The sequence below is a fragment of the Monodelphis domestica genome, chromosome 4 (assembly GCF_027887165.1).
Source record: "Monodelphis domestica isolate mMonDom1 chromosome 4, mMonDom1.pri, whole genome shotgun sequence".
In the NCBI taxonomy this organism is placed as follows: domain Eukaryota; kingdom Metazoa; phylum Chordata; class Mammalia; order Didelphimorphia; family Didelphidae; genus Monodelphis; species Monodelphis domestica.
Window position 1 is genome coordinate 368,776,308 of NC_077230.1, and position 25,787 is coordinate 368,802,094.

At 37.6% G+C, this 25,787-nt stretch overlaps 1 protein-coding gene and 1 long non-coding RNA gene across 3 annotated transcripts in view; one reads left to right on the forward strand and one right to left on the reverse strand.

The window, feature by feature from the left end:
* The first annotated feature begins 5,258 nt into the window (after nt 1–5,258).
* Nucleotides 5,259–25,787, forward strand: part of KPNA6 (karyopherin subunit alpha 6) — a 75,573-nt gene continuing 55,044 nt past the window's right edge. Inside the window, exon 1 of one of the 2 annotated variants that reach the window (XM_007492870.3) lies at nt 5,259–5,446. In XM_007492870.3, coding sequence (XP_007492932.1) covers nt 5,443–5,446 — 4 coding nt within the window. In that variant the 5' untranslated portion in view covers nt 5,259–5,442. The remainder of the gene's footprint in view (nt 5,447–25,787) is intronic. The other variant, XM_007492871.3, reaches the window with a different exon arrangement.
* On the reverse strand, nt 12,053–14,973 carry LOC130453861 (uncharacterized). Its single transcript, XR_008911490.1, has 2 exons — nt 14,569–14,973; nt 12,053–13,291 (listed from the first exon to the last, which is right to left on the reverse strand). It is a non-coding gene; the product is annotated as an uncharacterized LOC130453861 (long non-coding RNA).

Here is a 25,787-nt window from a genome sequence, read left to right on the forward strand (position 1 = left end):
ATTAAAAACACTAGAAAGCATAGGAATAGAAGGGTCATTTCTAAAAATAATAAACAGTATATATCTAAAACCATCAGCTAATATCATCTGCAATGGGGATAAACTAGATGCGTTCCCAATAAGATCAGGAGTGAAACAAGGATGCCCATTATCACCTCTATTATTTAACATTGTACTAGAAACACTAGCAGTAGCAATTAGAAAAGAAAAAGAAATTGAAGGCATTAAAATAGGCAAGGAGGAGACCAAGTTATCACTCTTTGCAGATGACATGATGGTCTACTGAAAGAATCCTAGAGATTCAACCAAAAAGGTAATCGAAATAATCAACAACTTTAGCAAAGTTTCAGGATACAAAATAAACCCACATAAGTCATCAGCATTTCTATATATCCAACACAGCTCAGCAGCAAGAACTAGAAAGAGAAATCCCATTCAAAATCACCTTAGGCAAAATAAAATACCTAGGAATCTATCTCTTGAGACAAACATAGGAACTATATGAACACAACTACAAAACACTCTCCACACAACTAAAACTAGACTTGAGCAATTGGAAAAACATTAACTGCTCATGGGTACGATGAGCCAGTATAATAAAAATGAACATCCTACCCAAACTTATTTATCTATTTAGTGCCATACCCATTGAACTTCCAAAAAATTTCTTTACTGATTTAGAAAAAACCATAACAAAGTTCATTTGGAAGAACAAAGGATCAGGGATATCCAGGGAAATAATGAAAAAAAAAATACAAAGGAAGGGGGCCTTGCAGTCCCAGATCTCAAACTATATTATAAAGCAGCAGTCATCAAAACAATTTGGTACTGGCTAAGAGACAGAAAGGAGGATAGTGGAATAGACTTGGGGAAAGTGACCTCAGCAAGACAATATATGATAAACCCAAAGATCCCAGCTTTTGGGACAAAAATCCACTATTTGATAAAAATGGCTGGGAAAATTGGAAGACAGTGTGGGAGAGATTAGGTTTGGATCAACACCTCACAGCCTACACCAAGATAAATTCAAAATGGGTGAATGACTTGAACATAAAGAAGGAAACTATAAGTAAATTAGGCAAACACAGAATAGTATACATGTCAGACCTTTGGGAATGGAAAGACTTTAAAACCAAGCAAGACTTGGAAAGAGTCACAAAATGTAAAATAAATAATTTTGACTACCTCAAATTAAAAAGCTTTTGTACAAACAAAACCAATGGAACTAAAATCAGAAGGGAAGCAACAAATTGGGAAACAATCTTCATAAAAACCTCTGACAAAGGTTTAATTACTCAAATTTACAAAGAGCTAAATCAATTGTACAAAAAATCAAGCCATTCTCCAATTGATAAGTGGGCAAGGGACATGTATAGGCAAATTTCGGTCAAAGAAATCAAAACTATTAAACAGCACATGATAAAGTGTTCTGAATCTCTTATAATCAGAGAGATGCAAATCAAAACAACTCTGAGGTATCACCTCACACCTAGCAGATTGGCTAACATGACAGCAGAGGAAAGCAGTGAATGGTGGAGGGGATGTGGCAAAGTTGGGACTTTAATTAATTGTTGGTGGAGTTGTGAATTGATCCAACCATTCTGGAGGGCAATTTGGAACTATGCCCAAAAGGTGATAAAAGACTATCTGCCCTTTAATCCAGCCATAGCACTGCTGGGTTTGTACCCCAAAGAGATAATAAGGAAAAAGACTTGTACAAGAATATTCATAGCTGTGCTCTTTGTGGTGGCCAAAAATTGGAAAATGAGGGGATGCCCTTCAATTGGGGAATGGCTGAACAAATTGTGGTATATGTTGGTGATGGAATACTATTGTGTTAAAAGGAACAATGAAGTTGAGGAATTCCATGGAGACTGGAACAACCTCAAGGAAGTGATGCAGAGTGAGAGGAGCAGAATCAGGAGAACGTTATACACAGAGACTGATACACTGTGGTACAATTGAACGTAATGGAATTCTCCATTAGTGTCAATGCAATGTCCCTGAACAATCTGCAGGGATCTAAAAAACACTTAGCACAAGTAGAGGATAAACTGTGGGAGTAAAAACATTGAGGAAAAGCAACTGCTTGACTACAGGGGTGGAGGGGACATGTCTGAGGAGAGACTCTAAATGAACACTCTAATGCAAATACCAACAACATGGAAATGGGTTCGAATCAAGAACACATGTGATACCCAGATGTGATACCAGCTAGGGGAGAGGTGGGGGAGGGGAAGAAAAGAAAATGATCTTTGTCTCCAATGAATAATGTTTGGAAATGACCAAATAAAATAATTTTTAAAAAACGATCTTCAACATGTTTTTTTTTAATAACTACTATTTAATTTTTTCAATTATATGTAGAAACAATTTTTGACAATTGTTTTCTGACATTTTGTGATTCAGATTCTCTGCCTCTTTCCCTCCTTCCTCCCTTCCCTAGGCAGTAAATAATCTGATATAGGTTATACCAATGCTTTTGTGCAATTACACATTTCTATATTCCCCATGCTGTGACTGAAGATACATATCATATATACAAGAAAAATCATGAAAGAAGTAAAGTAATGGATGGAGTGCTTTGAATTGCAGCAAGACTCCAACAGTTTATTCTTTGGCTGTAGATAGCGTTTTATTTTTCTTTTTTATCATGAGTCCCTTGGGGTTAGCATGGAATCTATCAGAAGTTTTAAAACAGGAAGCTAGGTGGTTCAGTGGCTAGAGAACCAGAGTTGGGAGGTGCTAGACTCAAATGTGGCCTCAGACACTTCCCAGCTGGGTGACCTGGGATATATTATTTAACTCCATTTGCTTCACCCATACTGCTCTTCTGCCTTGGAGCCAATACTTAGTATTGATTCTATAAAGGTAAGGGTTAAAAAAAAGTTGAAATTTAAAAGTTTTAAAAGACTTTTTAAAGTTTTAAGATTTTTTTAAAAAACCCTTACCTTCTTTCCTAGTAACAGAAGGGCAAGGGCTAGGCAACACAGGGTCACAGGAAGTATCAGAGGCTAGATACTCCGGTCCTTCTGGAAAACATCCTTTTGAAAAAATGGAGGATTTCTGTATTTCTAGTGGGAGTTTTGGAAGGCTGGTCCCAATTCAGGGAGTCATGAACTCTGATAAATATATTGACCATTAATGAAAAGCAGAATTATTTTGGAAATGTAGAAATTTCAAAATGGAAAGAAAATAAAACATGTCCTTATACCATGAAAAGTTAAATCCAAGAGATGGAAATGAACATACTTAAGTGACCTGGGAACTCACTTACTTTTCATACCTAATTAGAAAACAATCAACTTTAATCAAGGAGAGACTTGGAACATGAACTATTCTTCCAAGGTGTGGTTATTATCTAATGGGATAAAAGTTTGGTTTCATGATGAACTAATGTATCATAATCTTATGAGTTCAGTGCCAAGTCATATAAAACAAGAAACTGCAGCAAAAGGAAATACTACGAATTAAAAGTATCTTAAAGTGTCAAAATATAAAAGATTATGTTTATACATTTTGCCCCCATTAACTTCCACACAATCATTTTACTTCCTGTGAGACTGGAACCTCCCTTTCATTCTCTGGGCCTTCATTTCTAAAATGATGAAGCCCCTCTCTAATAGATTAAATTAAATGTACTGATTCTAAAATCCTAACATGTACTGTTTTCTGCATGTTAAAATACATTTTCCCCATTTAATTATGAAATTAAGAGAATGTTGGGATGGGGGAGAGACATTCTCAGGAAAGAAAATTAGTTTTCTATAAAAAGTTTTTCTGTAAAAAAATTTCTTAAACATGTGTTTGATCTCATGGTTCAATGGGGATATGATTGGGGATGTTGACTTTAAGTGATCACTATTGCAAATATTAATAATATGGAAATAGGTTTTGAACAATGATACATGTAAACCCAGTGGAATTGCTTGTCGGCTGGGGGGGGGGAAGGGAAAGAACATGAATCATGTAACCATGGAAATATATTCTAAATTAATTAAATAAAAAATGAAAAAACTAATTTTCTTAAAACTTAGGAAATATTTTTCAGCACTACATTTGAAAGAAAAATTATGACCTGAGAAAATAAACTTCAATATCAGCTAGAAAATGAGAATAAAAAAGGACTAGAGTTGAACACCATCATTTAGTTTAAATCAGTGTGTTCCCAGTTGTTCATCATTCTTGGCAGTTGAAACTGGTACCTCTCTGTCATTCTCTGGTTCAGCTCAGTTCCTCCTAAAAGCAGGTAACTTTTCAGGTAAGATCAGAAAAGCAAATTGCTAGTCAATGAGTGTTACAAATCGTTTGTTCTAGGCATTGGGAAGGAGGCTTGGTACAGAGACTTTTCAATCTCTGTATCCTGGCAAGTTATTTTTCTTAACTTTACTGAGGACATTAAAACTTGATCATTTGCATTACTTGAGAAAAAGAGCCATTCCCAGGGGCAGCTGGGTAGTTCAGTGGATTGAGAATCAGGCCTAGAGATGGGAGGTCCTGGGTTCAAATGTGACCTCAGACACTTCCCAGCTGTGTGACCCTGAGCAAGTCACTTAACCCCCAATGCCTAGCCCTTACCACTCTTCTGCCTTGGAACCAATACATAGTGTTGACTCCAAGACTGAAGGTAAGGGCTTAAAAAAAAAAAAGCTATTCCCATTTTATCCCTGCCACCTCCAATCTAGGTAAGCATTGAAGAGTCCTGAATTGAAACTGCAAGTGTTGACACTTAGTCCATTTTACTCAGCAAATTGCTTTCGACTGGAGGAAGGAGTTGGGGAAGTGAAAGAAGGAAAATGAGAATGAAAGATGGGAGTAAGCAATGACTGCATCAATAAATATTTAGTGCCTACTAAGGGCCAGGGACTGTGTTAAGCTCCAGGAATACAAAAAGAAGCAAAAGACAGTACCTGTCCTGAAGAATCTTACAATTTAGAGGGAAGACAGCATGGAAACCGACCTACAAGGCAAGATATACTTAAAATGTTTATATACACATATATGATCAATAGGAGGGAAAGCACTGGAATTAACAGGGATTGGGAAAGGCTTCTTGTAGAGCCAGTAATGTGGTGGGGGAAATACAGAATGGTGCAACAGTGTAAAGAGAGTCCGGCAATTAACCAAACAAACAACTAGCATTTATTACGTACCTAATATGGGCCAGTGTGTAAGTGTTGGCATACTAAAAAAAAGACAACTTAAAAATTTTTTTTTGTTTTGTCCTGCTCCTCTCCCTCTTCTTCCCAGTAGGACACGGCCCCTTTAAGCGCATCCTCGCTACGTAACCGATGCCACGGAGTTCTGAGCGCGTTCTGGCGTCGGACCAAGGCTAAGGAAGGTTGTCCACTTGGGGCCGCCGTCGCGCCGCGTCGCCATATTGTCCGCTGGATTCGCCGCCAGAGCCGCCGGGGTGTCCTGAGAGAGGGGAGCTGCGCCAGGATGGGTGAGTGCTCTTGGGAGCGAGGAAGTCGGGGGAGTCGAGAGGTCTCCACACACACAGGCTGGAAGCACGACTCTGGCGGCCTCGGCCGGGCCCTGCTTGAGAACAGGCCCGGGGTCCCTTTGGCGGTGCGGCGGGCTTTGGAGCGGAGCTGGGGCTGAGGTGGGGCCGGGCCGGGGCAAACGCTCCTTCCCTCTTTGCCTTCGTCTCTTTCCTCGAAGGGGCCGAGGACGCTTCCCGGAGTTCTGAAGGAGGGGGTCCAGAGTACGGTCCGCAGCCGCCGGGACCTGACGGGGGGAGGGGTGGCTTGGCTTTGGGGTGAGTGCCATTCCCCGGGCACCCTTTTCAGTTTCCCCGAGGCGGGGGCTGAGCGTGCCCTCTCTCCTCCGTCCTCGCTGAACCGGAGCGGCCCAGAGGAGCCACCGCCGCATGTTCGGCCCAGAACCTCGGCTCATTATTAGTTAATTATCACCAAAGATCACATTTGTCCAGTGCCTGGCACACGCTTAATGTTTATTTTTCTCCCTTCCGCTTCCCCGAGGTGACCCTCCCCCAGCCTATATTATTACTGTCATCATCACCACTACTACTATTTCTCTCGCTGCTTTTACTACACTACCGTTACTACTGCTACTACTATTTCTGTTACTACCAGCACTATTACTACTTATTACACTTTTAGACTGCTTCTACTGTTACTACCATTACTACTACCACCACTACTGCTTCTACTCCTACAGCTACTTCTATTACACTGCTTCTACTACTGCTTCTATTAACTACTGCTGCTACTACTACTAACAGGCATTTATAGAACATTTTTAAGGTTGTAAAGTTTGTACTTGTTAACTTGTTTGGACCGCCTGTCTCCCGCCCCAACCTTGTGGGATTGGTTCTATTATTATGTGTCCTCAGTGGATAAAGCACCGGACCTGAAGTCAGTCGGACTTCAGACACTTTAGTTGCAGTTTGACCCTCAGTGAGGCCTTTAGCCTCTAGCGGCCTCATCTGTAAAATGGAGGGAATAATAGCATCCCACCTCACCGAGGGTGGTTATAATGATAAAAAAGACTTCATCTACCGAAATATATTATTTAAATGCTTATTACTTTTAAAAAAAACAAACCACACACCTTACCTTTTGTTTTAAGGCAAAGGAGTAGGCAGTTGGAGTTAAGTGACTTGCTCAGGGTCACACTGCTATGAAGTGTCTGAAGGCCACAGTTGAACCCAGCTCCTCCTGATTACTTTTTTCATCCTCATTTGATATATAAGGGAACAGAGGTGCAGAGGCTAGACCACTTGCCCCAGAATCACCTTATAGTTTGATTCTTGAGGCAAGTTTGAAAAGCCATCCCATCTACATCTAGCCATTGGGGATGTGTTCAAGTGCATAGGCATAAGTGTGGTGCTTTTCTTGGCCATGGGAAGATAGATTAGTTGTAGCTGGGGATTCCTGAGTAATTTAAGGAGTTTATCCCAGCTTTGATATTCCAGAGTGTTCAATCCCCATACCACATAGGTGAACTTGTCTTCTTTGACCAAACCTTGAACATCACAGGAATTTTAAGGGCTTATCCAAATTAACCTTGCAGGTATGGAGAATCACAGGTGAAGGGTCCTTTAGCATTAGTGATAATTGGGATTTTAACTCAGATGTCTTAATTCATACTCTATGCTTCAGAACCTGAAAATGAAACTTGTTAGTGTTCTTAATCCAAATATAAGGTGGGGGAGGCATGGGTTCAGATATAAGTTGTTTTGAAAAAGATCTTGGAGTTTTAGTGACCTTCAAATTCAACTGGAGTCAGTAGTGTCATTTTTCAGTCAAAACAGTTAATCCCATCTAGAGTGTTTTTAAGAGAAGAGTATCTTTTTAGTACAGAGAAGTTATAGATTTTATATACTCCGCCCTCATCAGACTTTACATGTGAAGCATTGTGTTTAATTTTGGACACCACTATTTAAGGATAGTATTAATAAACTGGAGAATGTCCAGAAGACAATAAAGGAATAAACATTTATTGAGTGCCTCACAACCCTATAAGGTAGGTGCTAGTATTGTCATCCATTTTACAGTTGAGGAAACTGAGGAACACAGCATTAAATGACTTGTACAGGGGTCACACAGCTAGTAAATATCTGAGGCTAGACTTAAACTCAGGTCTTCCTGACTTTAGGCCCAGCATTCTATCCATTTGTACTTCAACTGCTTCATTGCCTATGATGAAAAGTTAAGAAATAGAGAGAAAAGTTTTGGAGGACATGACATCTCTTTTCAGGCATGGAGAGGACAGGTTCGAGTTTGCTGTTTGGCCTCTTAGAGAGCAGAACCAGAAAACTGACTGGAAGACATCAGCTTGGTCAGTGTCGATTAGGGCACTAATGTTGGAGCCTCCCAGAAGTTCAGTAGCCTCCCCCTCCTTGGATTTTTTCACTCATCAACTGAACTCCTGCTAGTTGGGGTCAGAGAGGGGTCTTCCTTTGGTGTATAGGTCCAACAGAATGACTGGTTCTGTGATTCCATTTTGTATCTGTCCTCTTGTGGTATCCCCTGAATAAATGAATAGAAACTTTGGAAATGTGGAATGAACTGGGAAAGAACTAGTCCAAGGCAGGCTCAACAGGTTGTAAAAATGCTTCACTAGGAGTTAAAGCTGAAATGTTCCACCCTTACCCTTTATTGGTACAATAGTTTTGCATTTGAAATCTTGCAAAAGTAAAGAGAGATTTAATTGATTCAGAAGGTACCTTAATTTACTTTCCTTGAGAATGGAGAGGAGGGTATCTTAGTTCTCTTAACTAACAAGAAGCACTTTTGGGCTCCTTTGGCACATCTGGTTAGTCAGCCAGGAACAGCACTGAGCTCTATGCAGAAATGTATTCAGCTAGAGACCAGCCATCCCAGGTGAAAGGAGAGAAGGGCTTGCACCAGGATAGCAGCAGTGCCAGAAGGAGAAAGAACAGGGCAGGTATGAAAGATGTTTTCTAAGAAGGTGGAATAGATAGGACTGGACAATTGTTTGGCCATTAGATAGTCAGTAAGCATTTATTAAGCACCTGCTTCTGTGCCAGGTACTATGCAAAATGCTGAAGATTAAAAAAAAAAGTAAAAAAACGTGCTCAGCTGCTGAACTGAGAATGGACTGGGGAGAGACTTGAGCAGGCATGAGATGATGAGAGCCTGCACCTAACTGTTGGCAGTGCCACGGATAAAGGGGCACATACAAGAGATGTTGAAAAGGGGAAATGTACAGACCTTGGTAACATTGGATATGGAAGGTGAGAAATAATGAGTTGAAGATGACACCTAGATTTGGAGCCTCAAGGACTAAGAGGAATCACCTGCCCAGCAATAGAGAAGTTTGAGGGGAAAGATGAGTTCAGTTTTGGACATGTGAAGTTTAAGATGTCTATTGGACATGTTGAACTTGCATTCCAGAGAAGAGAACATTTGCAGACAATTATCATCTCTCCCTGCCCCTCAAACTCTTCCCCCTCCCTGATTTTTCATCTTAAGGCTAATTGTTTTGTTATTTCAACCAGTCCTGGTATGGTCCCATTCCTGTCTTTTGATCCTTGAGATCTGTTGATATTCACTAGCCTGACAATGCTCCTCTTTAAAATGTGCCCCAAAATGGAAAAAATATATAGTATTCCAAATCTTGTCCATACTAGCAAATGTCAATGGGACCTTGTTAAGGACACCGCACCCCTTAATGTAGTATATGAATAAATTCACTTTTTTGATTGCTATGTCATGCTGTTTATTGAGCTTTCAGGCTACTAAGAAGCACCCCTCCCCCCTTTTCATGTCAAACACTGTCAAGGTACCTCTCCCCTATCTATACTTGCCCAACTCATTTTTTGTCCTAAGTAAAGCACATTAAATTATTTCTCCCATTTCATAGTGGCATATTGGCCCATTTGTTCAATTTGTCTCAGCAGTTATCTAGATCTAGAGAGTGGCATTGTGGATGACACTTGTTGAGAATTTACTTTAGGAGCAACAGGTTCATACCAGTATCCTAGAGGCAGGTCCTTGTTTAGTCTGGCAAACTGAATCAGATTGTAGCCCATTCTCCTACCTTTTTTTAAGCAGGCTAGACAGCATCACTGATTAGGAATGAATAGTGTCCAGCTTTGGGATTTCTTTAGGTAACCTCCTTAAGAGATAATGTTTTCTGTTAGGTTCAAAACTCAGGCCCTCAAACTGTTGATTTTTCTGGTTGTATTAATCACCAGGCTCTCAGGAAAAAGGCAGTTTTTCTCTTTTGTCAGCTATGAATTTTTTTTTTCACTTACACCCTGTATTCAATCACTCTCTATTATCTTCCAAAGCCAAATTTTACCAGACTTGACTGCCCCTCTCTTTGTATAGTGATCTCATTACCATCATCAATCCTAACACCTGTGCTCTGTTTTTGTTGAATAGCAGGAGCAGAGAAAGTGTTTTCTGAGGCTGTTAAACCAAAGATCCCAGATTCTGGGGTTATCGAGGGCTATTTAGGTCATACCCCTAGCCACAGGTCTTACTATCCCCACTCCCACCATCATCTTAGAAACTTATAAAGAATGTATATTTCTACTGGAAAAAGATGGTTTGAGGTTAAACCTCTCTTCATAGATAGGCAGATAATTTCCAAGACAATATACTCCAGTCAAATGGCCCATTCACCTCTACTTTGTAGTATGACTCCATTTGGGATTTTCTTGGAAAAAATCCTGGAGTGAAAATAAAAATGAAATAGTTTGACATTTCCTTCTCCCACTTATTTTAAAGATGAGGATACAGAGGCAAACAGGGTTAAGTGACTTGTCCAAAGTTACCTCGATGGTAGGTATGTTTGAGGCCACATTTGAACTCAAGAAGATAAACCTTCCTGACTCTAGGCTTGGAGCTCTATCCACTGCACCATCTCACTACCTCTTTGTTAGTTTGGGCAACTTCTAAGAAAAGGATCCCTAAGTTATGTTTTCTATTAGGGTTCCATCTTACTCTCCCAAAGTAATTGTGAGGCCAGTATTAACCCCTGCTAAGACAGGCTCCAGGATTGACTCCATAGGGCTCCTAGTAGCAGTGTAATAATAGGACTTAGAGCTAAAGAGACCTTAAGAGATCATCTCAAACCTTTTAGTCTGAGGACCTTCTGAAAAGCTTTTGTTTGCTGTTGGTTATATCTATTACTTTTTGCCATATTAGAAATTAAAATGTCTTAGCTCTAAGTTCTAATTCTCACATCAACTAAACGAGAAAAGGTGTGGAAAAGTTATCTATAAATATTATTCACAAGGAAACCTCTTAATTTTAAACAGTTTGTCTATCAAATCATTTCCCAGTTGATTGCATTAAGCCCTATGATGACATAGTCAGAATGTGTAGTGGCCTCTATTGTAGCCTGACCCAGTTATCTAGGCAGAGAAATGACTCCCATTGTCTTTAGGGATTGGCAGTGGCAACTGGTTTACAAGTAACATTCTGGGTGCTTCATGCTGTCAGACCTGTCAGACCTCACTTCTTTTAACTTTAGAATAGCTCTAGACAGACTGGATCAGGATTCCAGAATCTCAAAAATACAACTTCTAAAAGTCTGTTGGAGCAAATATTCTAATTCTGACTTGGTTTAGACTGCTAGAATTAATCAGCTTGTTTTCTTCCTCCCTTTCTCTCCTAAAAGTGTATGTTCTTTTCCAACAGAAACCTTTAGAAGTGTGTTCTCTCTCTCTCTCTCTCTCTCTCTCTCTCTCTCTCTCTCTCTCTCTCTCTATATATATATATATATATATATATATATATATATATATGTGTGTGTGTGTGTGTGTGTGTGTGTGTGTGTATATATCTGGAAGAGACTTTTTTTTTAAACTTTACCTTTTTCTGTCTTAGAATCGTTATCTAGGCAAGTGTCTAAGGCCAAATTTGAATCCAGCAAGATGAGGCTTCCCAAAGACTCTAGGCCTGGCTCTATCCACTGAACCACCCAACTGTCCAAGGAAGAGGTCTTAAAAATCATGCCTCCCTTATTTCCTAAATGAGGAAATTGTGTTCTAAAGAGGGCAGTCCCTTGTTCAAGATCAGTGTATTGTCTCAAAATTCCTCAGGGAAAGAATTTGCCTGAACTATATGTGACCTGCTTGCCTCTACTAGCCCAATTCTTCTCTCATCTTTTCTCTATCTTAGAAATGGATTATTGTTGGTTTTCTTTTGTTTTGAATTGACAAATACTTGTAGGGTGTAGAAGTTAAAATTAAATCTCAATAATATTATATTTTAAGAGATTTATTAATGATCATTAGAAATCAAGGAATAAAGAAGATACAAAATAAAGACCATGTGCCCATGGCTAGTTAGCCATTTTTTAGTCAACCCCACTCACCACCATCAATACTGATTCTACATCAGAGAGAGGGAGCCTCCAAAGCCCATGCCCTTTATCCTCTGTCTACAGGAAGTACGTAATGACAGGAAGTCAGTGGTCTCTTGGATATGTAGTTCTTTTTTAGGGTTACAGATTTTCAATCATACATCCCCTGAGACCCGAGGAAGACTCTAGTGGGTCTTGTAAACATACCAACTTTGAAATTACAATAATTTGAGGATAAGAGGAAAAGAGAACAAAACCAATAATTGCTAGGTGCATTGACAAAAAGCCAGTTAGGGGGCAGTCCCCTTTTGGCATAAAAGTATACATTCAAATTAAATGTTCAATCAACCTTCAGTTCAATCAACCACACCCAAAGTTCATCCTGGATCTTCTTGATGTAGCTTATGGTCTGTGGAGGCATCTTCATGGTGCCTTCTAAGAAGAGTTCATTTTCTGGATTTGGAGAGGTAGCATGTTTCTTAATCTAAAATTACTCCCAAAAAGAATTTAAAATTTGCAATTTAAAATAATAATATTACAATCCCCCCCACCCCAAGAGGGTGTTGAAAAACACAGGGATCATTTAGGGATGCATGGCTGAGTTACGAGGTATATGAATCAATTGGCAAGAGAAATAAAAAATATTTTTAAAAATCCAAATAAAAAATAAGTTCTGGATGAAATATAGACTATCAAAGTCTTATGTGTAAAAATTCTAAGTAAAGGAAAAACAAATCCATAACACATTCTTGAATCAGGGCTCAATTAAGGTGATTTAAGCAATTATGCATTTACCCAATCAGTAGCCAGGACTATAGAAAGTTTGCCACACCATGAAAGACAGAAAGGGGACTAGATTATAGGAGCCAAATTTGAGATACTTGGTAGAATGTGGGACAAGGAAGACTTGTGTTTAACACATGTTAAATAACCACAACCTTGAACCCCAAACAAGTTCAGGTCCTCTTGTCTTGGCTCAAAATGTTCATGAATCCCATTGGCATTGGTTGGTCTCTTTGACCTTGTGCTCAATAGGCACTATGCAGTTTAGCTTTGTGCTTCTTTGGCACTGTGCAATGGCTCTTTTTGCATTCTCTTGTCCTGGAATCTGACAGAATCATTAAGCAAAGTCCCATAATTCTTTTTTAAACAATCAGTGGCATAATTTTTATAGTCTCAAGATTTTGAGGCATGCATTGACATTATAGCAAATATATTTTAAACTTATATTACTGCACAATCAAAAAAAAGTTAAAGAAAATCTTCTCAATGCTGGTGACGTGCTTCAAATACAAAATGGAGAGAAAAAATAAAACTGAAATAGTATATTGCACATGCAAGCAAAAACAATAATAAAAGTTTTAAAAACCAAAAATATATAGCTTACAGTCATTGACACTCTGTCAGGTAAGGAAATGTAGAATACAAAGATTTCTCACCAAAAATGAGCTCCATTTCCTCTTCAAACCTGACCATCATGATCCTGTGAGTACAAACAAATGATTTTCACAAAGTTACAGTTTTTTATAAAGAACAATAGTACAACATGTAATGCACATTCAAAAAGTTTAAAAATCCCCAGAGTTATAATAACCCATTTAATTACAATAGCAAACAAACCCACTATCATATTTCATATAAGTTGCTCTATGACCAAAAAAAAAACCAAACAAACAAAACAACTATGAACTGATGGATATTTGGCACAATTTTCACAGATGTAGCAAATCTACCAACTTTGGCAAATATATTTTTAAACAAAGTAAAACTTATTTGGGTCTAGAACATCACCAAGAAATCTAGATTGCTCTGGTGGAAGTAAATTAAACTGAAGACTTTCGCAGGAGCTCTTTTTGGCTTCCTGCTTCATAGAAATACCTTAGTAGGAGCATTTCTTTGTTTCTCTACCTTTAATACAACATTCTTTAAAATATAAATATAAAAAAACTCATCCATTCAGAGACCACTAGTTAATTTAAATTATTTCTGAAGACCCCTTAATATTACAATTAAATTCTTAACTTATTAAATTCTCTAAAGGTTGTTAGCCAAGTTGAGTCCATGCATCATCTATGTGACAATTAACAAATGCAAAATGGAAAAAAAAAAGGCTGTTTATGGGCTTTTACAATATTTTACAATATTTTGTTCAGTAGTCATAAGGGAAAGATAACAGAATATAACTAATAGTTAAAACACAGTAGATTAAAATGATTCAGTATAACAGAACAGTATCAAATACATTTAATATATGAACTTAAAACAACAAAATTAAACATTAAAACAATCAACAAAATACAATAAGATACAAAGACTTTCATGAAAAAAAATGGAGTCTGAAGAGGCTTAAAATTTCAGACCCCTTAAAGTTCCTTTTTCTAAAATTCAGATCTCTATTGTCAGCCCTGTGGGATCTCCCATAGTGAGGGAGAACATGGGTTTTGGGACTCTCAAAATGGGAACGCCCAAATGGCAAAGGGTTATAGGGGGATGAATTTCTTCCCTGAATCTCAGGCAAGATAATTGAAAGGATCAGTGGTAGAAAGAAAAAACATCCTAAAACTGGAAGCTGTTTGAAATAGGTAATGCAGTACTCTTTCATAGAATACGCCATGATTGTAATCAATTTCCTGTTTGGCAGAGTCTCTTCCTTCTTCCCATCCCCTCTGAGGTAAAATGCTAGTTTCCCCAGAGGGAGTTAGGAGGCTAATCATTGCCTAAGGAAAAAAACACCCTGGTTTTTGTTGTTTTTTTTTTTACCATGTGCCCTGAGGAGCGACTCCAGACTTCTAGCTTCTCGGTGGCAGCAATCAGCCCAGCAGAGGCAGCAACAGCGATCAGGGTCGGGATGGAGGCCGATTTAGGATTGGAGCTGGAGATCAGGAGGAGGATTTCTGGAGGCCAGGGGCTGGGGCCGGGTGATCGATCTGGGTCCAGAAGATCAGGAGGAAGCAGTATCAGCAATGCCAGAGTCAGCAGCGAGGAGGAACAAAGGAACAAAGGACTCAAGCAGTTGGAGGAGAGAAGCGGTTTATTTCTTCTTCGCCAAGAGTCCTCCCAATAAAATTAGCCCGGCCAGTAGGGAGAACAAGCAACCCAGCAAAAAGTAGTAAAAGAAAAACGCAGCAGCTCCAAAGAGAGTTGGGAGTTTATAAGGGTGGGTGGGGTGGGTAAAAAGCCTTGGCAGGGGAAATGTGGCTTTAAAATTTTTTATCTAGGCTATCTTAAAAATTTGAGAGGTTCTTCTCCAACTAGTGGTTGCCATCAATGTAAAAGTTAAAATTAAATCTCAATAATAATATTATATTTTAAGAGATTTATTAATGATCATTAGAAATCAAGGAATAAAGAAGATACAAAATAAAGACCATGTGCCCATGGCTGGTTAGCCATTTTTTAGTCAACCCCACTCACCATCATCAATACTGATTCTACATCAGAGAGAGGGAGTTTCCAAAGCCCATGCCCTTTATCCTCTGTCTACAGGAAGTACGTAATAACAGGAAGTCAGTGGTATCTTGGATATGTAGTTCTTTTTTAGGGTAACAGATTTTCAATCATACAAGGGCCCTTTGTTTGCAGACAATATTGTCTGGCTGGTTGGACTTCAATCAACCCGGTGAACCGCCACCTTACTGATAGTCATAGAATCATGGAATTCTAAATTTAGAAGTAGAAGGGGACTTCTCTACACAAATCATGAATCCTATTTTCATCTTTCCAAACCACCACTTAACTTGTAGGGACAAAGAATCTCATCCCTAAAGCAGCTGATTTCACTTTTAGACAGTTTTATTTGTTAGGAAATTTTTCTTTATGTCAAACCAAAATCTACCTCCCTGTAGCTTTCATTTCTTGGTTCTAGTCTCTGGGACCAAGCAGAGCAAGTCAAATCCACCTCAGTATGACTGCCCCTCAGTTATTTGAATATAGCAGTCATGTCTCTACCATGTCTTATCTTATTTTGACTAAACATAGTCATGAATCTTAAGAAATTTGATGGTCCAAATCTCCTCATTTTATATATGAGGAAACTAGGGCAAAAAAGTAAAGCTACTTCTTTAGGGTCACACAGATGTAGTAAATTAGGATTTGAACCCAGGCTCTCTAATTCTGATATATTCTAGTATTCAATTCCTTTGGAAGTTCCCCTTTAACCAGAGTACCTCTTAGTCCCCTCAATATCTTGTTTTCCATCTACTGGGCATGTGTAAACTTCTTGGTCTTCATTTTAAAACATAGCACCTAGATCTACACATGTTTCAGTGTTGGGCCTTTGAACTTTGAGAAATGTCAGCGGGCACCAAGGTAAACATGAAAGGACACAGCCCATGTGTATTATGCTTGGCACAAATTGTCAGTAGCTAAATATGTGGCAAAGAGAACAACTTGGGGGCCATTGTGTGCTCTCTCAGTATGGCATTTCCTTCCTGCCTCCCCTTTGATGTAACCAGGATTCAGGGCTAGGGAAAATATATGTGAAGGTTTTGCTCAGAAGTGGAATACTCAGGATGTGGGAGAGATCTTGGAAAAGAAAAGATTTAGGGGAAAGATGATCACTCTTCAAGGATCTGAAGATATTTGTGGACAAGCAGTTAGACTTGCTCTCCTTGACCCTATAGGATCCTAGGAACAGTGGAAAAGAAATGGTAGCAAAAATAACATCAGCTTGGAATAAAAAAAAATCTTAATTATTATCTGTTCAGAACTACCTTCAGAGTTCATCAGAGTGGTCTTCAAAGTAGAGACTTGCTGAGAAGTTGTAGAGGGCATTACTATTTAGGAGTGGTCAAGATTAAATATGGGGCAGCTAAATGGCACAGAAGATAGAGTGCCAGTCCTGGAGTCAGGAAGACTCATCTTCCTCAGTTCACATCTGACCTCAGACACATCCTAGCTCTGTGATCTTGGGCAAGTCATTTAACCCTGTTTACCTTACTTCTTCTGTCGGTTAAGATGGAGAAGGAAATCGTTCTAAGATCTTTGCCAAGAAAACCCCACATGAGGGCAGCTGGGTAGCTCAGTGGATTGAGAGCCTGAGAGGATGGGAGGTCCTGGGTTCAAATATGGCCTCAGATACTTCCTGACTGTGTGACCCTGGGCAAGTCATTTGACTCCTATTGCCTAGCCCTTACCATTCTTCTGCCATGGAACCAATACACAGTATTGACTCTAAGACGGAAGGTAAGGGCTTTAAAAAAAAAGAAAGAAGAAAAGAAAAAACCCATAGGAGGTCACAAAGAGTTGGACACAACTGAAAAATGAATCAACAAGGTTAGATACTCTTCTGAAAAATCATTTTTGACTCAAGACACTGTATGAGGGAAAAGTCCAGGTTAATTTATTGGCATTTAGTTGAGAAAGTCTTGTCATGAGGGCCATGGAAAAATCTTGACATGAACTTGGGCCTATGTCTGAAGGGTAGGCATGATGCTCACATTGATGTGGTACTTAACATTGTGCACAGCTTCTGCACATTCTCTTCACAGTCTTTGAGATTAAATAACCCAACTAGCTTGATGTCCCCCATTTTACATGTGGAGAAACTGAAGAGAGTGACTTGCCTTATGTCACCAAACTAATAAGAAAGTAGCAGGGCCAAGATCCACTCAGGACTTCTGACTCCAGATTAGTGTTCTCCTGAAAAGCAGCATGGTTCAGGGGCTAGATGCCAAATATTATGTGATCCTGGGCAGTTCACTTCCCTGCTTCAGCTTCCTCTTCTATGAAAGGGGGTCATATTAAGCCACTTACCTCCCAGGGTCGAATGAAATTGTATATGTAAGGCACTTCTCAAGTCTTAAAAAAGTCAAGAGTGATAGAAATGTGAGCACTGTTGCTGATACCCTATAAAGAGTGGTTGGTGCTTAACTGAGTGGCTGGGTGGCTTCACAAATACAAGAGCATTTGGATCTGTTAATTTTATTGTCCTTTGTTTTCAAAGAGGAACAGTGATATTATGGATGATACCCTTACTTGTGAAGAATTGGATTTAAGTGAGGCAAAGTTGCACAAAATCTTCAGCCTCACTCTCTTCCAGAGTCATTGAAGTCCAACGGCAAGACAAAAGTCAGGACGACTGGCAATGGTCTCTGGATGCAGTGGATAACTTTGTCAGCTCTGATGTCTAACCAAGTTCTAAACACTCCACAGAGCCTGCTTCAGCTATCTGCATGGCTGCTGGAAAAATTGTTCTCATGTGTCCATTCCCCTAAGGGAAGTCTTCACATGCTTGGAATAGTCACTCTCCCCAACTCATCAAATGGATCAGTAGCTTATTGGTTAACTTCACCTTGGCTTGATCCATCTGTTGAGATGGTTTTATCGGGCTCTGGCTTCTTAGAGTCACAGGTGAGAGCTGGGTGAGAACTGGACACCAAAGGTGGATAAACAGTGCTGAAAAGGGCTCAACTAGCTCATTAAGGTGTGTGGATATTCAAGGAGGGCTAGCACTTCTGGTGTTAGAATTAGTATAGGCATCAGGAACAACCTACATCAGACCAAACCTATTGAACACCAACATAGTTATACTGTTGGCTTTAATAATCTCTTTTTTCCCTCATTTTCTAAAAAAAGGATTAGAGGACATCCTTCATTGCTGTTAAAGCTTCGGTGGGTTGACAGAAGAACTGGGACTCAGTTGGACACATTAATTCCATACTACTGTGTGGGAAAGAAGTCCTGTGTCAGGCACAGTGGGAATACAGAGATGAATGAAAAGCATGATTCCTGCCTTTAAGGAGTTTTCAGTCAAATAGAGCAATGAGACATGCATACAACTATCATGGAAAGTAGAATGTGATATACCCTAACATAGGAGAGATAAAAGTTTAATTAGGGAAAATACTTCTGACTAGAAAAGGAAACAATGTCATTTTAGCTGAATCTTGAAGGATGGGTGCTAATTCAATAGGTAAATTTAGGGATAGGAATGATATCACAGAAGTTTGGGAAGATAGTTTATGTGGGAAAGGAGCCCTGAGTAGTACAGTTCAGTTTATAGAAGGAATGAAAGAAAGGAATTGGCCAATAACTCCAGAAAAATAAGTTGAGACCAAATTTTGAAGAGCCTGGAAAGCCAAGCTGTCATAACTTTATACTTTTATTTGGCAAGTAGTGGAGAGCCTTTGAATTATTATTAGAAGATTGATACAGTCAGGCTTATACATTAAGAATATTACAAAGTAGTACAAGTTGGGGACGATTAGGTGGTACAGTGGATAAAACATCGGGCCTGTTGAGTTGGAAGAAACTGGGTTCAAATTTGACCTTAGCTACTTCCTTTTGTGTGATCCTGACCAGCCTTTGCCCTTCTATCTTAGAGTTGTTAATGAGACAGAAACTAAATAAAGTAGCATAGGTGAATTGGAGGTGAAAGAATCTGGAGACAGATAGGTGTCAGGTAGACTGCTCAATTAGTCTAGGTTAGAGGATAGACCTGAATGATAGTGGTGCCATTAGGAATGAAAAGTCTGTATTTGAGATAAGGCTTGAGAACCATGTGGGAGCAAAGGAGATGTAAAATAACCATTGTGCTTTTGTCAGAGTAAGACAGTAATTAACATGCATTCAAAATGAAGGACAAGATTACAGTTGCTTTTTTTTTTTTACACTCAATACCATGTATTGGTTCCAAGGCAGAAGAGTGGTAAGGGCTAGGCAATGGAGTGACTTGCCCAGGTTCACACAGCTAGGAAGTGTCTGAACAGCTGCTTTTTAAAAAAGCAGTAATGGTCCTACTATACTAGTCACATCACTGTTTATCAAATCACATCTAGAACCTTGCTCCCTCTGTGCCACATTTTGAGAAGGACTTTGACAAACTAGAATGAGGAGAGCTAACCAAAAAGATGGACTGTGCTTCAGAATAATTCCTCTTCACTTGAAGTGTTCAGGCAGAGGCTGGATGACCATTGGTAAGGAATGCTAGGGGCAGATTCCTGTATTAGATTAGATGGCATTTAAGAGACCTTGCAAGTTGTAAGATTCTGTTATTCCGTATGCCAAATTGATGTTTTGCAATTAAGACTACATGAAAACTGAACTCTCCCTGTCCATTTGAGATGACTATTTTTGGGAGAGAAGAGGTAGAACACCAAGATTGCTCTCATTCTCAGGGATCCCCATGTATTTTAGTACCACATCTATTAATCATAAAAAGATCTTAGATTCAGTCATAATAAGACAGCAAATAAAATCAGCAAATTGACACACAATCATCCCCAGAAACCAACCTATCTAGGTAGCCATGTTTCAAAAATACTTTAAAATACGGTTTTACTCTATGGTCTCTAGGGACCCTTCAGGTCCCTTCTAACTCTAATGATTCATGATTCTGTCATTGCTTTAGTACCAAATGACTCCTAAAAGAATGAATTGACCTATTCCAAGGGAAATTTAGCAACTAGAGTGAATTTTGTAGAAATTGATTGCAATTTTGCTTCAGAGTTAGAATCAGTTTGTCTTTGGAGGCAGTAAAGGATTGAATCTGTACAGGTCTAACATGAGAGATAGATGAATAAACCTTCAAGGTATAAGCAAAAGTAATTTCCTTAAATGCAGCTTCTATCTTATCTCCTAAGTTGCCTGGAAATTGATTCATTATTTTTAAGTGAGGTCTATGAAATCTTCCCCCTATTAAAGGAGTTTATAGATTTTTTTCAAGAGATCCTTCAGAAGGCAGTTCTGAAAAGAAAACTAACAGACATTTATTATTAAGTGCTTACTATGTACCAGGCACATTACTAAGTCTTTTTTGTGGGGAAGGATATCTTATTTTACCAATTACATGTAATAACAGTTTTCCACACAAGTTTTCTTAGGCTATATGATCCAAACTGTCTCCCTCCCATCCCTTCCCAAAAATGGTAAGTGATTTGATCTGGGTTATACATCTATTGTCATGCAAAACATTTCCATATTGTTTATTTTTATAAGAGAATAATCATATAAAACTAAAGCCCCAAAATAAAAACCCAAACAAACTAAAATGAAAAATAGTATACTTTGATCTGCATTCTGACTCCAATAGTTCTTTCTCTGGAGGTAGATAGCATTCCTTGTCATAAGTCTTTCAGAATTGCCCTGGATCATTGTAGTGCTGATAGTAGCTAAGTCTTTCACAGCTGATCATCCCACTATATTGCTCTTACTGTATAAACTGTTCTGGTTCTGCTTATTTCACTTTGCATCAGTTCATGTAAGTCTTTCCAACTCTTTCTGAAATCATCTTGTTCATCATTTCTATTAGCACAGTAATATTCCATCACCATCATATACCGCAGTTTGTTCAGCCATTCCCCAATTTATGGACAACCCCTTTATTTCTAATTTTTTGCCACCCCAAAAAGGGCTGCTATAAATCTTTTTGTACAAGTAGATTCTTTCCACTTTTTTTGGATCTCTTTGGTATATAGACCTAGTAGTGGTATTACTGGATCAAAGGGTATGCACAATTTTATAGCCCTTTGGGCATTGTTACAAACTGCCCCCCAAAATGGTTGAATCAGTTCACAACTGCTTTAGTGTCCCAATTTTGCCACATTCCCTCCAATATTTATCACTTTTCTTAATTGTCATATTGGCTGTTTTAATTTTCATTTTTCTAATCAGTAAGGATTTGGAGCATTTTTTCATATGATTATTGATAGTTTTGATTTCTTCATCTGAAAACTGTTCATATCCTTTGACTATTTGTCAATTGGGGAATGGCTTATATTCTTATATATTTTACTTAGTTCTCAATATGTTTGAGAAATGTGACCTTCATAAAAAAAATTGTTATAAAAACTTTTCCCCAGTTTGTTGTTTCCCTTCTAATCTTGGTTATCTAGGCTTTGTTTGTACAAACACTTTTTTCATTTAATATAGTCAATTATTCATTTTACATCTTATAATGTTCTCTATCTCTTTTTTGGTCATGAATTCTTTCCTTCTCCATAGATTAGACAGGTAAACTATTTTGTGTTCCCCTAATTTACTTATGGGATTACCCTTTATGTCTAAATGATATTCCCATATTGACTATATCTTGATATAGTTTGTGAGATATTGGGCTATACCTAGTTTCTGCCATACTGTTTTCCAGTTTTTCTCAGCAGTTTTTGTGAAATAGTGAGTTCTTCTCCTAAAAGCTGGGCTCTTTGGGTTTATCAAACATTAGATTGCTGAGGTCATTTTCCCCTAATCTATTCCATTGATCTACCATCTGTTTCTTAGCCAGTCCAAGATTGTTTTGATGATTATTGCCTTTTATAATAGAATTTGAGATCTAGTACTAACTACTAGATCACCATCCTTCACATTTTTTCCATTAATTTCCTTGATATTCTTGATCTTATGTTCTTCCAGATGAGATTATTTTTTCTAATTCTATAATTTTTTAGTAGTTTGATTGGTATGGCACTGAAAAAGTACATTCAATTAGATAAAATTGTCATTTTTATTCTACTAACTCAACCTACCCATGAGCAATTAATGTTTTTTCAGTTCTTTAGATCTGACTTTATTCATGTGAAAAGTGTTTTGTAATGAAAAGTGTTTTGTAATTGTGTTCATATAATTCCTGTGTTTTTCTTGGCAAGTAGATTCCCAAGTATTTTATATTGTCTAGAGTTATTTTTAATGGATTTTTCTTTCTATCACTTGCTGTGGGACTTTGTTGGTAATATATAGAGATGCTGATGATTTATATGGGTTTATTTTGGGGCCTGCAACTTCGCTAAAATTATTAAGTATTTCAACTAATTTTTTAGTTGATTTCCTAGGATTCTCTAAGGATACCATCATATCATCTACAAAGAGTAATAGTTTTATTTAATTTCCTCATTGCCTACTTAAATTCCTTTGGTTTATTTTTCTTCTCTCATCGCTAAAACTAGCATTTCTTTAAAAAAAATTTTTAATAACAAATTTCCACATAAGTTTTCCGAAGTTATAGGATCCATATTGTCTCCCTCTTTTTTCCCTCCCCTCTCCCAGAGCTAACAGGCAATTCAATCTGGGTTATATATACATTATCACCTAAAAAATATTTCTATATTATTCATTTTTGTAAGTGAATAATCTTATAAAATCAAACTCCCAAAACATACCCAAATAAGCAAGTGATAAATCATATGTTTTCATCTGCATTCCTTCTCCAACAGTTCTTTCTCTGTATGTGTGGATAGCATTCTTTTTTTCATAAGTCCCTCAGAATTGTCATGGATGATTGCATTGCTATGAGTAGCAAAGTCTTATCACATTTGATTATTCCACAATATTGCTGTTACTGTGTATAATGTTCTCCTGGTTCTGCTTATTTCATTCTGCATCAGTTCACAAAGGTCTTTCCAGCTCTTTGTGAAATCATCTTTTTCATCACAGCACAATATTATTCCATCATCGTCGTATACCACAATTTGTTCAGCCATTCCCCAATTAGGGGACATTTCTTTAGTTTCCAATTCTTTGCCACCACACAAAGAGCAGCCTGAAATATTTTCGTATAAAAAGGTTCTTTCCTTCAAACATTTTATTTATTTATTTATTTGTTTGTTTGTTTTTATCTCTTTGCTATACAGACTAGTAGTGGTATTACTGGATCAAAAGGTATTCTTTTTTTTTTTATGGCCCTTTTGACATAATTCCAAATTCTGCTCCAGAATGGTTGGATCAGTTTACAACTTAACCATGAAGCATTTCTAATACAGTGTTAAACAATGGTGCTGATAATGGGCATTCTTCTTTCATTTCTGATCTTATTGAGAAGGCTTCTAACTTATTCCCATTGCAAATACTTGCTAATGGTTTTAGATAGATACTATTTATCATTTTAAGGAAAGGCCCATTTATTCCTATGTATTCTAGTGTTTTTAATAGAAATAGATGTTGTATTTTGTTGAAGACTTTTTCTGCATCTATTGAGATAATCATGTGATTTCTGTTAAGTTTATTATTGATGAAGTCAATTATGCTGATAGTTTTCCTATTTTTAAACCAACCTTGCATTCCTGGTATAAATCCCACCTGATCATAGTGAATGATCCTTGTAATATATTGCTGTGGTCTCTTTGCTATCATTTTATTTAAGAATTTTGCATTAATATAATGAAGAAAATTGGTCTGTAATTTTCTTTCTCTGTTTTTGGTCTTCCTGGCTTAGGTATCAGCACTATATTTGTATCATTAAAAGAATTTGGTAGGACTCCTTCTTTGCCTTTTTGCCAAATAGTTTATATAGTATTAGGATTAATTGATCTTTAAATATTTGATAGAATTCATTTGTGAATCCATCTGGCCTTGGAGATTTTTTCTTCGGAAATTCATTGATGGCATGTTCAATTTGTTTTTCTGAAATGGGATTATTTAAATATTGTGTTTCTTTTGTTAATCTGGGCAATTTATATTTTTATAAATTTTAATCTATTTCACCTAGATTGTTAGATTTGTTGTTATATAATTGGGCAAAATCGCTCCTAATGATTGTTTTAATTTCTTCTTCATGAGTGGTAAATTCACCTGTTCCATTTTTGATACTGGTAATTAGATTTCTTTCTTTCTTTTTTTAATCAAATTAACCAATGCTCTTTTGTTTTTTCATAAAACCAACTCCTACTCTTATTTATTAGTTCACTTTATTAATTCCTCTTTTAATTTTCTAGATTTCCAATTTGGTGTTTAATTGGGGATTTTTAATTTATTCCTTTTCTAGGGTGTGTGTGTGTGTGTGTGTGTGTGTGTGTGTGTGTGTGTGGTTTTTAAGTTGCATGCCCAATTCATTGATCTGCTTTTTCTCTTTTTTATTTTTGTGTCCTAAGTACTGCTTTGGCTATGGCCCATAAATTTTGATATGTTATATCTTCATTGTCATTCTCTTTGATGAAATTATTGATTGTTTCTATAATTTGTTCTTTGAGCTACCCCCTTTGGAATAGTTTCCAATTAACATTTGTCTTTCTATGAGTCTTTATTGATTATAATTTTTATTGCATTATTACTAAAAAGGATGCATTTAATTTAGCTATGAAGTTTTTAATGCCCTAGTCACATAATAATTTTGTGTATATACCATGTTCTGCTGGAAAGAAGGTATATTCCTCTTTATCCCCAATTTTCTCCAGAGACCTATTACATAAAACTTTTCTAAAATTTCATTCGCTTTCTTTAATTCTTTCTTGTTTATTTGTTTTTGTTAGATTCATCTAATTGTGAGAGAAAAGGCCCCCACTAGTATAGTTTTACTGTGTATTTCCTCCTGAAGCTCATTTAATTTCTCCTTTAAAAATTTGGAGGCTGTGCCATTTGGTACATATATGTTTAGTATTTATATTACTTCATTGTCTATGTCTTTTATCAAGATGTAATTTCCTTCCTTCTCTCTTTTAATTAGATCTATTTTGCTTTAGTTTTGTCTGAGATCATGATTGCTATTCCTGCTTCTTTTACCTCAATTGAAGCCCAATAGATTCTGTTCCATCCCCTTAGCATTACTCTGTGTGTCTAACTACCACAAATGTGTTTCTTATAAACAATATATTGTAGAATTCTGGTTTTTAATCCACTCTGTGTAAAGGTAACCCCTTCCTCCCAGGATCGCAACCTTCCTCCTCATCTGACCCATTCCATTTGCATGACTAGATGTCACATGAACGCTCCAAACAGAGGTAATAGGTGAAGAACCCTAGGAACATGACCTGGAACTAAAGGTTACAGGTCGTGTTCAAGGGAAGGAATAAAGGCGTGAGGCAAGACACGCCTGGTCTTTCTATTCCCTTGGAGGCGACAGTGGAGCACCATGGCTGAAAGAGACAACCATGTGGAGAACCACATGGTCAGGGTTAGGTTAGATTAGTCTTAAATCTCTATATATTGGCTTTCTCTAGTTCAAGTGATTGTTAATAAACTCTATGGAAAATAAGAACCTGGAGTTATTAATTTAAATCTAACAACTCTATTATCTGCTTCCATTATTTTGGATGAATTCATTACATTTACAT